The sequence below is a fragment of the Peromyscus californicus genome, unplaced genomic scaffold (genome assembly GCF_007827085.1).
Source record: "Peromyscus californicus insignis strain IS unplaced genomic scaffold, ASM782708v3 Scaffold_19__1_contigs__length_69161282, whole genome shotgun sequence".
In the NCBI taxonomy this organism is placed as follows: Eukaryota; Metazoa; Chordata; class Mammalia; order Rodentia; family Cricetidae; genus Peromyscus; species Peromyscus californicus.
The window spans coordinates 16,534,935-16,547,152 of NW_026294491.1; the positions used below are offsets into that span (position 1 = coordinate 16,534,935).

The following is a 12,218-nucleotide window of genomic DNA, read 5'->3' on the forward strand; positions in this document are numbered from 1 at the left end:
CACATGGGTCCTCCCTTCCCCCTGACCTGCACTACAGCTTCACAGCAGTAATACAGGTTAGGACAAAATGCACTAAAGACACCTTATTCAGAAATTGTCCCACTCAGACCTAGAGCAGGCCACATTAAATACAGAGGATGTTAAGGATGTTCAAGTTCAGAGGGGCCCTTAGAAGGCCAAAGAAGCGTACTTCCTCCTTAAGCTTTCTGGTAATTCTAACAGCCAAAAGGTTTTCTTGAACTTGAAAGTCATATTCCCCTTTAAACTATTCTTCCTCCTCAAAGGGAACATTTTAGAATTTATCATTCTCCTAACATCCTTTAAAATGCAGAATTATAAATACACTCAAGTGGATTTAAATTCAAATTTGTTAACATTTGCTGCTTTTCACCCTGATATCTTGAGTAGCTGTTTTGAAATTGATGGAGTAGGATGTGTGGTGCTTCTGTCTGCCTATAAATTTATTTTTAAAACAGCCTCACTCGGCTTCAGGACTCCTTTTTCTTGAGATAAATTTGCTTATATCTAGTATAGTATGATTGGATGGAACCCAAACAAGGTTTCAATAGTTGGAAGAATTCACTACCAGTTTTACTAACCACCACACAGAGAACGGAGAGGTTCTGTCTTGTCTAGCTGTGTTAAAAACTAAACAGTGCCGCACTGAAACCCACTGTGTTTTTCTCCTCACCCAAAAGGAGGACAAAGAAATGAAATTATGTTAAGAGTGGTATGTCCTATTTCACAGCAGTTCCTGTTAGGTCACTGTTAAGCACAGTCCTGAGCTAGGGAAGCCCACAGCAGCTGGCGGGATCAGAGTATACACAGCTCGGAAGGCCATTTGGTAACATCATGGTGCTGACTATAACATAGTGCCAAACGGCAGAGATGCAAGGTGCCAATCAAGGCTTCCGGTTGGTGCAGCCGTCTTTACTTACAATTGTTGGGATCAGGGACGGTGTTGACAAGATCTGCTTGATAATTCTGCATCGGTCATAAAGAGGCTTTATGAGGTTCTTGTCTTGCTTAGTTACCTGAAAAGCATGAAATTAAGTCGGTATTCTTTTCTCAGACAATATTCTCCCTGCACCTACCATGTACTGGAGGTCTGTCCCAGAACCTGCACTAATTATACAAGCACTCTACCACCGAGCTATGGTCCATTCCCTACAGCAATATCCAGCAAACACACACACACACACACACACACACACACACACACACACACACACACACGCCATGTGTTGAAGCCTCAGAGGATCCTAACACTTTAACAGCAATGATAAAAAGGGCATCACAAACAAACAAGATGGTATCTGTTGCAGGTCCTTTTTACTAGGAAACTATTCCCATAAGGGATAGGGGTGAGTATATAAAATTGGGCCATCAGGCTTTTGTGGACAAGTTTGCAAGTAGTGTTGAAGTGACTAATCAAGACCTATCACTTTTTCTTCTGAACATCTATGTTATTTGGACTTTCGTGATTACATTCACAAATACCAGCTATGTCCAGGCCTCCATTATTACACACACAGAATGTATGCTGCCTTACTAGTTAGTTGATTGAAATAACTTTATTAACTTTAGTTGATTGAGATAAACATTTGACTTTTGAGTCCTCAATTTCCTACCCACACAACAAAGGGGTTAGAGTTTTAGAGTTCCTTCCAAGCTGTCCAAAGCTATTTCAGTTGGCTCGTCAAAGTTCCAACTAAAACAATGCCCAACCTCTTAGTGTACTCAATGTATTCTGTGCCCACCTGCTGCAGGACTCATCCTTACACACCATTGTAGCAGGTCAAGTTTCACATAAAAATTCAGTGTCTCTTGTCTGCTTATCCACGTATCTATCCAGAGTTACCAAACCCGTCTTCTTCCTAGTCCCCTATGTATACACATACTGTCCCATACATCAATTTGCTATATGCCCATTACAAACAGCTGCCCCTCCATTCTTAACCAATGGTTTATACTCATCAGGGCAGGGTAGGATAATCACCTTTGGGGTTTATCTGTGCGTACTGACCTGAAAGCTCTCTCCGGCTATTTTATGTGGACAATGGTAGCTATTAGTAAGCCATATATTACTCAGTGTGAGGTTCCCTTCACACATAACAAAAATCAAAAGGTAACATTTTTTTTGTAGTGCAGGTAGCCAGCAACATGCAGAAGTAGAAACAGAAAATAGTTTGTTTCCAGTGATTACCTCTTAAAAAATCGTAAATAAAGGGGGAAGACGGGTTGAGTCACAATATCTGAACTAGCTAGGTCATGCTGTTTCCCAGCTTCAGAAAGTATGCACTCTGACTAAACACCAATGCAAGAAATTCCCTAAAAGTCTGGGGGAATCATTGCCATGGAAATTTTAACAGTTAATGTGGTTTAGGTGTATGGCAAGAAGGCCAGATGAAAGTCATCTATCCACTCTAGCTTTAAGAAGCTGCACTTAACAAGATGAACTGCCATGCCACGGGTTGTTGAGGAGGCAGGGAACAGGCTAGATGCTATGATTCTGTGTCCTTTAGTTCTGCCGTGACCTCTAAACGCATTGGTGGTACTCACCCTATGACTCCCTATGGTTACACTTCTCTGGAGCAGTACTGGAATGTGGTATCAAAGCCTGCACATCCCACTACAGATGGCCCCGATCTAAAAGGCCCGGGCTCTACTGTAAAGCTCCCAGGTCTGTTTGAAGTGGCTTCTGACACTCAGCAAGCTGCTCAGTAGATATTTAGCTTGAAATAATAGAATTTCACCATTTATGCAAGGATGCCTTCTGAACACTCAGGTCCTTGTCTACAGACCCATTTCACTCGGTTGTCTCAGAAGGCCAACTGACCATCCCAGCTTGCCCAGGACCGAGGCCATTTCCCAGAGCATGGGTTTTCAGTGTTCAACCAATGAAAGCCCTGTGCAAACTGGTAGGGTTGGTGACCCAGCTCCTGAAAGATCTTCAATCTAAAGTGCCCCCACATATGTTACCTCTTAACATTTCCATCTCCACTCCAAAATCTGCCTCTTCCCATAGTTGGGCTATGTCAGTAAGCTGACCGGTCTCCATGGATTCTTCCGGCTCTCTCTTCCCTCTAAGACAGTGGTTCTCTACCTGTGGGTCATGACCCATTGGGCAAACCTCCCTCTCCAAAAAATATTTACATCATGATTCATAACAGTAGCAAAATTACAGCTATGAAGTAGCAACTAAAGTAATTCTGTGGTCGGGGGTCACCACAACGTAAGGACCTATATTAAAGGGTTGAAGCATTAGGAAGGTTGAGACCCACTGTTCTAAGGCTTCAACATGTTCTCTCGTTCCAACTAAAATATGCTTTGAGGATGTTATCTTGCTATTAACGTCACTCTATTGATCCAGCCGCCCATTCCACCTTCTCATTTGCCCTGTGATTTTTTTTTTTTCACAGATTCATCGGATCTTTTAAATGTGTATTGTCTCCCGCCGATTTTCTGTTATCACTTGGCCACCACTTATTCCATTTCACAGCCTACAAGGTCCAGTGTCATTCCACTGGACACAACTTTTCTGATTGTATCTCATGCCTTCCCATGTCTCAGCCCTCAGCCCTGAGATTCTTGTGTATACAAAAACAACAACAACAACCACCCGCTTCCTTCTTTCACAGCCTTGGTACTTGGGAGTTCTGTCTAGAATGTTCTTTGCTGCTCTCTTGGGCCCGTTCACTTTCTTGATTAAATGTCAACTGTCTTTGTCCTTCTAATAACCCTATTCAAGAAACAAACTATTCCTATTGCTTTCTGTCATTCATTAATTCTTCTTCATTCCTTATTACAGTACTTACCAAAATCCTTGTCTATTAAATTGCTTTTTATATCCCAGCTCCCAGTAGAAAGGCAGTCCAGGACAGCAGTCCTGACATAACTTCTCTATCTTAAGTTACCTGAACTCGTAGAACAAGCATTTGAATCTTTTTGGAAATGTGTAACTGTCCATCAATCATCTACTGTCATGGATTGGATAGAAAGTGTCCCTCCAAAAAGCTCATGTGTTGTGTCTTGTTCCCAGCTGGTGACTCTACTGAGGGGTGACTGGATCATGAGGTTGCTGACCTCATCAATGGATTAATCCACTGACTGATTAATAGCTAGTCAGAGGATGTTGGTCAATCAGCCATTGGGATGGTGATACTGACCAAGATATTTATATAGATATGGACAAGATAACTATAAAATACAATGAAGTCCCTTGGAAATACTAATGAATAATGAATCCCAGATGTGCCTACATGTGCACATGTACACAGAAGTTATCCACTGGCTATCATCAAAGTCTAGAATTGGGGGCCGGGGGTGGGGTGGGTGGTGTTGGATAGGCCAGCCATATGTGAAAAACAATATACCAGCCTGTGACCCAATCATTACTGACTGACCTCCCTTCATGACTCAGAACACACTGGTTATTTTTCAAATGTAAAGGTAAAAGGATGATGGAGGAGACTCTGGTCCCATGTGTACTTGCAGAACACAAGTCCCAGAATAAAAAACTAAGATGGGACATATAGGCCTTCTGAGATCTGGTATATGGTCCTACCTCTTTAAGACCAAGTCATGTATGACAGAATAGGTAAAGTGATCATACTTCTCAAGAAGACTTCACTCCAGATTCAAATGTCATTCATGTGTTCATTCGGACACTCAACAAATGTACACTCGGTACCTATTATGTATAGATGTTATAGTGCTATGCACAATAGTCTTGCTGTGCAGGAAATGTGATGGGTTGAGGCAGAAAATGATATAAGGTACTTAGTGAGGTGACAAAGTGACCACTCTTACACAGGAAGTAAAGGTCAACCACGTGAGCCTCAGCTTTGATATGGAAGGGACTCAAGAAAGCTCCCTGGGTCTAAGTGAAATGGAAACACAGATAAGCAACGTGAGGGGGGATTACCGAGGTAAGTGCTGCTTTTCTTTATAAAATGCAATAAATCTCTTTGGCTAAGCCCCAGACTTCTGTATCCTAATACCCAGTTGACAACTCTATCCAGCTGTCTCCAACTTCAAAACTAAGATGTCTAAAGCTGAAATCTTTAGTCCTGACCTATCACTCCCTAAAAATCACAGCTCTGTTCTTAGGACATAAAACCCTTCCTTTATGCCTCTCCCTTCTTTATCACACTTCAACATATGGGAAAGGGCCTATACTGGAGCTTTTCTTTACCGGGAATATAATTATACCCTAGACTTCCTTTTTTTTTTACTCGTTTGGAGGAGCACGGAATGCCTCCTCCCGTCTTTGGCACCTCCCACCAGCACACACCTCCTCCAGAAGAGGCACATCCCAGACTCACACAGTAACACTCCTAGGTCACAGCCATGAACCACCCACCCCCAGCTACGCAACAGGTTCAAGTGCTGGAGGCAGTCTCCTAAAGATGTGACGGTGGTGGCGAAGTACTCTGACAGTCGGTCAAAAGCATGCCCTTGCCACCCCATGCTGATGTGGTGAGGTACCTTCACATCGTCCTGGGGAGGAACCTGTTCTCTCCTCTCCATCATCACAGCGTCTGAAGTCTCCTCTCCAGAGGAGCTTGGCTCAGGCCCCACAGCTTCCAACTTGCCGTTTTCTCTGGGCCCTGGAGGCTGTTCACAGGACGGGTTTCTCCCAGGGCCTTTGGGAGTGCCCCCTTGCTCTTCCGACAGCTTGAGCTTCAGTTCTAAGAGAAATGCCTTGAGTTACCACAAGCAGGAGGGACTCAAACAGAGCTTCTCAGGAATTCCCTTCCCCAGGAAGGCGCAACGCTAGAGATGGCTTCCAGCTGGCAACCATCAGTCTTAACCACGAGCAGTATCATAAGCACTTGACTGGCCATGCAAACAGAGCCCTAGAGGCTGGGCTCTCCTGGGGAAGGACCACATGAGATAAGAACTCAGGTTTGGACTGCAGCAGACTTCTGGAGGAAGACCTAGCTCCCCACCCCCGACCCCAGGTTTCCACCAGTGCCCACGGTAGCACTTGAAATTCTATGTGCAGCCGTTTGTTGGTGTGCATGGTAAAAGCTGTGTATGTAGTAAGGCCCCCAGAAGTATAGGTGATTATATGAGGCATTATATATGCATATATATACATTATGCAATATATATATATTATATATGAGGAAATGGGAGATGAGAGGGGCATTGGGAATTTCAGCCCCAACTCGACACAGTCCACATTCTTGTCTAATGCTTTTTACCCAAAGATTTAATTTGTGTGTGTGTGTGTGTGTGTGTGTGTGTGTGTGTGTGTGTGTGTTCTGTGAGTGCCCACAGAGGCCAGAAGATGACTTCAGAACTCCCAGGAGCTAGAGTTGGGTGGCACCATGCAGCAACGTGAATACTGAGAACTAAACGTGGGTCCCCTGGAGGAGAAGTAAGCACTCTTAACCCTGAGATGTCTTTCTAGGCCCTCATGTTAACTTTCAAAATCCAGAGCCCACTATTTTAACAGTGTGGCTTTATGCAACCCTAGACAATTAAAACAACAACAATCCAGCCTGGGACCTACCGTGGAATTGCATTTCAGATCACGCCATGGGAAGGGGAAGCTGGATTTGAGTAAGACCATTTATACTGATTTTTCAATTATATAATATAGTTCAGTTTCTTCATTTAGTTTTGTGCTCTGACTTTGTGTTTTGTTTATGTTGTTTGACTCAATGTCTAACTGTAGTCCATGCTTGCCTGCAACTTACTATGTAGCCCAGTCTAACAATTCCCCTGCCTCAGCTTTCCAAATACTAAAATTACAGGCAGGAGCCACCATGCCAAGCTCTGGCTTGAAGTTTAAACACTGTGTGTTTTTATAAACATGCTACATCATTACAGGTTAATACTATTAAGTTACTATTACTTTGCAGTTCTTCATCGGGAAACTTCCAGAAATTTTGACCAACTCCCCTATATCCAAGTACTGACTTACAGAACTAAAGGAGAAAGAAAATAACTTTGAGTGTAGAGTGATTGTCCTTAGTGTTAATAATTCATCCATTTCAGAACAGGACAAAGGAAAAAGAGCAGTGGACTAAGAGCCAGGGAGGCAAGTCATCTGCCTGACTCAGTCCCTCCAAGCCACATAACCATCCCTCTGGGCTTAGCATGCTCACCTATGCAGTGGATCTGTGGAGCGGCTGATTCCTTAGGCTACTTTGGTTTCCCACAATCTAGTAACCAGTGTGGTGGTATTGTGTTCCCAAAATATTGTGCACCCTAATAAACTTATCTGGGGTCAGAGAATAGACAGCCACTAAATACAAAGGCTAGAAAATGGTGGCACTCACACCTTTAATCCTAGCACTCCAGAGACAGAAATCCCTCTGGATCTGTGAGTTCAAGGCCACATTGGAAACAGCCAGGCATGGTGACTCACGCCTTTAATCCCAGGGAGTGGTGGTAGAAAGCAGAAAGGTTTATAAGGCGTGAAGACCAGAAACTAGAAGCATTTGGATTGGTTAAGCATTCAGGCTTTTGAACAGCAGTTCAGCTGAGACCCATTCTGGATGAGGACTCAGAGGCTTCCAGTCTGAGGAAACAAGACCAGCTGAGAAGTTGGCCAGGTGAGGTTAGCTGTGGCTTGTTCTGTCTCTCTGACCATCCAGCATTTCACCCCAATAACTGGCCCCAGGTTTGATTTTATTAATAAGAACTTTTAAGATTCCTGCTATAAACTAGGGAGGTTAGACCCCCACAGGTTGGCTGGAGGTCCCAGGTCTCTTCTGCAGGAGGTTTATTAAGAGGGCCTGAATGATGTGGGGAGCCAAAGGCTGTCTGTCATCTTACATGGAGCGCCAGTCTAAGCAGGAAACCAAAGCTCAAGAAGGCTCGGGCAGAAGTGGCCTGCAATTGCCCTGGCCATTATGCTGTTCTGACTGGTGGCTCTCTGAGAGAAGAGGCACTCACCTTTGAGCTGTTTGCGTCCTTTAGCCAAATCATTCATCCATTTCAGAACCTCAGGGTTCGAAGTCTTGTCCCCGTGTGAAGGCTACAGGAGTGGAAAGTAGAAATGCATGGGAGTGACAAGGGGAGAGGAGGGAGTGTGAAGGGGGAGAGGGTTAGGGAGGGAGGGGGAAGGAAAGGAGAGAGGAGGAGAGACAGAAGAAGAAGAAGAAAAAAAAAGACAACCAAAACTGTTAAGCAGCTGAGCCATATAGTTAATCTGAGACACACTGAGGTAGGAGAGGCGTCGGGGCAGGGTTCCAGTGACTGAGACTGTTCTCTACTTCCACTCCTCCCTCCATGGGCATTATTCTGAAGCATGCCAAAATACCTCATACATTTTCACACATCCTAACCATGCCAGGACATCCCACTGTCCATCACCGCACAGGCCACCCACAGCCCATCACTCATTCCCAGGCCATACTCCCTACAGATGGAGATGAACACAGTGATCATACAAAAATGAATGCTTCCTACTTTGCACATGGCTCGGGACTGGGCCCTGATGGGGAACACTAGCCAACTGGTGAGAATCCACCAGGCATGCCCTCAAAGCTCACAAAAGCAGACCCCCATGGTCTCTGAAACTTGATAATGGTCCGGAAAGCCACTTTATTGGGGGAACAGCACTATTAGAATTCAAGATCCCACTGGGCTAGCTTTAAAGTGAAACTTGATCATGCATGTCACTTTGGGCAGATTATTCACCTCCTTTGTGCTCTATTGCTCATGTATTAAATATGTGAGGATTACAGTGTCTCCCTCACAGAGTTCCTGCAATGGATTAATATCTATAAAGCACTGTAAACAGCTCCAGGTGCACACTGAGCAATACAGAAAAGTGCAGCTCAGACCACAAAAGTGGCTATTAGCTTCATCTCACTAGCAGTAGAGGGTGGTGGCAATGGCATTTCTACCAGGCCTTCTGAATGTGTCTTCACGGACAAACACACATGAAGGGAGACATGTGACTTGGCCAGTCAGATCACTCACTTCTGAATTCCTTCTCAGAGCACAAAAGTGAACTTTCCCCAAAAAATGAGAAATCAGTCGGTAAAGGTGGGCAGACACCCTTACCCTCTATACCACAGATCACAATGAGTGTCCTTCAGCCAAAGCTATCATCCTAACTTAAAAGCAGACTGAAGATGGTTCCCCCCGCCTGAGACTACCCACACTGTGATGCTCAGGCTGCCTCCTGCACAGGGGTGACAGGCTGAAGTGCCCGCACTGTCAGCAGCCAGTGCTTGAAGACCCACTTCACCCACGAGAGATGAGCAAGTCTTCAGTGACAGGCACAGGATGATGGAAAGCACATTGGATGTCAAAGGAGACAAAGGCGCTTGTGTGACATCGTTAGATATGCATGAGTGCTGGGTTCACTGTGAGAACACGGAATGATTCAGTCGGTTATGGGGTGACACAGAAACCCACAACTAAAAGTCAAGGTGGAAAGGAAGACTGAAGGAAAATCACAGGGATTTTTTTTCTCAGAAGACGACGGATGGGGGACTACACCTTCCATGATGGAGCCCTGGACTGTCAGTACCATGGACAGTGACACGGGTTTCTGAAGCCTTCCCTTCGGAAATAAATAATAATGATAAGGCTTAATGTAGTCCCACCTAGGGTTTCCAGAAGAAAGCCCTGTGCTAGAACCCTGTTATGGGCTTAGCTGTCTAGATACAGATACATACATACACACACACACACACACACACACACACACACACACGAATGACAGTCTAAGTTTTACATTTGGTCTCTCGGAACTCTCAGAGAATTCTCTATTCTGAGAACATATCTATGCAGGTAAGCGATGCTTCGCTGAATCTACCCCCTCCACGGCCAAAGGAATATACAAACTACACAAAACACACCAGGATCTTAAGCCAGTGACCAACAGAGTAGGAAGTTTTTCCCCACCCTCTGGACGAAGGGGGAATTGGAAACTGAATTTCATGACAAAGGACTCGAAAGCCTGAAATCAGTTGCAGAAATGAATTTTCTTTTTCTTTTTCTGCCCTTGAGGGAGCCTTCTGAGGGTTGACTTCAGCTTGTGTGGAAGATGGCTCCGAAATCACAGACGTTTCCACGGATTCACAGTAGTTTTTCAGGCCTCTTTGCGTCTGAATGGAAATGTCTAGTGGGGCGGTCAGACACCCAAACTCACCACCATAGGCTTTGTTAGGGATGAATAAAAGGAGGTAGCCAGGTATGACATTACAGATACTATTGCAGTAGATTTGTTCTAAGTCAAAAGTGGTTCATAAGACACTTTAGAAAGACTCCTGATGGGCAATTCAATTTGGCTCACTTTGTCCAGTTTTAACATATTCTATTGAAAGTGAACATTTGGATGATCTAGCCCTTCCTATTCAGGGCTTCATTTGTCAGAGATGGAAAGACATGTATCTGTGAACATTACAAAAACAGAAGCCCAGAAGGAGCTGAGACTCAGAAATCACCAGAAGAAGCATTAATACCACAGTCTGGCTGATGGGAAGGGAAGCAGGCCTTCCACGTGACAATTGCCTTGCCAGGCCTCTAACCACAGCCTGGACCCTGACAAATGAGGAGCAAGAGGATACCCCAGTTCCTATGATGTGTATGAGCATGTGTGTGTGTGTGTGTGTGTGTGTGTGTGTGTGTGTGTGAGAGAGAGAGAGAGAGAGAGAGAGAGAGAGAGAGAGAGAGAGAGAGAGAGAGAGACTGTCTCCTCTCTTGGCTATAAAGTTCTCAAGAGAGAATGAAATGTGTCAGGAGAAATTCTAACAAAATAGGCAATTGTTGATGGCTGTAATAGTTGAGAAAAATAACCCAGGTACACAGCACAGATGGGGGGACCCAGTGCAGACTTAATGTGCACAAGCCCTTTCACTTTCTTCCAAGACAGAGCCTGTCAGGGGGCCTGCTTGGTACTATGCAAACACACTAAAAGGTTGGTAATACCGAGGACCTTTCGCTCTCTTCATGGCCAACACTGCAGTAAGTGTCACACAGGTCCCTCCAACAGTGTCTGCAAACTTCAGTTACTGCTGCACGACTCAGAACGAGAAGTAGTATGTCCTCACAAGGCTGCTGAGGGCTTGTGTTGGGGTGAAGTCCACAACAGTGTGACTCAGGAACTGCTGGCTCACAAGTGTGAACAGGCTGGGAAATAGAACCCCCATTTATCACTCTGCAGGGTCTACCTACAGGGATGGCGTGACAGATCTGGTAAGCTCCAGCAGATCAAAGGTGGAACCAGCTCCTCCCAGAATACCGGGGCTATCAAAGATGGGCACTAAGAATCCTGTGACACCACCCCCCAAGCCTGCTCTTTGCTAATTTACTGTTCCAAGCCCCAAGGGATAGCTCACAGCTAGCTAGAAGTCTTCAGTGGGTCCGGACTTACTTATCTATAGGATACAGGCTGAGACAATAGAGACACCCTTCTACATGGACAGAGTAGCCATGACTGCCGAATGAAGAGAAGAATCTGTACCATCCTTGCTTAGACACTCTTGAAAGTCAATCTGATTGCACACTTTCTATAAAACTAAACACCAATCCTTTAAAACCTCCTCAGTGAAGCCAAGGCCACGCAGGACAGGAAGTGAGAGGGGGAACATCACCCCATCGCCACTCCCCCCCCCAAAAAAAAAACCTATCACACACTCACAGGAACCTTCCGATTGCCTCTGTACTGAGAGCCTATTGGGTCTCTAAATATTTCAAGATGTCTGAGAGATTATTCCCTGCTCTATTTTATTCTAATAACAAGCTGCTCTGGGCTGTCCACCAGAGACCCACTATCTTTGTGCAATTCTCTGTGAATTTGAATTGTCTCTACTCCATGGTCACCAAGAGAGAAAATAAATAAAAGCAGCGTTGGTCAAGCTGACCCTTATCTGAGGCTCTGTGGTTTCCTGTATGAGAAAAGATGAAACTATGCTGGCAACTCTGCCATCCCAGCAGAAGGACCGGTGTCTGCTGGGAAAAGAGGGTTCCATTTGTTCTCAAGAGTGGCCTGAGCAGGTGCCACCTGAGAAGTCATCACTCATCCACCAGGACATTTCTTTCATGGCAAAAAAAAAAAAAAACCACCAAAACAAACAAACACACAAAACCAATTACACTTCCTTCCCACCATTATGTTCGGCAGTCAGAGTTTCTGCATGTTGGGTCCTTACGTCCTTATCAATACACGGGTAAAGAAAATCCAACATTCAGAAGGTTTCCAAATTTTTGATCAAGAAAATCCTAGTGTCCATAAGGATGCT

General features: G+C 44.8%; 1 protein-coding gene across 6 annotated transcripts in view; it reads right to left on the reverse strand.

Annotated features, from left to right (window-relative positions):
- Positions 1–12,218, reverse strand: part of Fam13c (family with sequence similarity 13 member C) — a 112,047-nt gene that overhangs the window by 6,256 nt on the left and 93,573 nt on the right. For all 6 annotated transcript variants that reach the window (XM_052744742.1, XM_052744737.1, XM_052744738.1 and 3 more), the window contains 3 exons: positions 7,915–7,996; positions 5,491–5,693; positions 939–1,034 (listed from right to left, as the gene is read on the reverse strand). In XM_052744742.1, the coding sequence (XP_052600702.1) occupies positions 939–1,034; positions 5,491–5,693; positions 7,915–7,996 (381 nt within the window). The remainder of the gene's footprint in view (positions 1–938; positions 1,035–5,490; positions 5,694–7,914; positions 7,997–12,218) is intronic.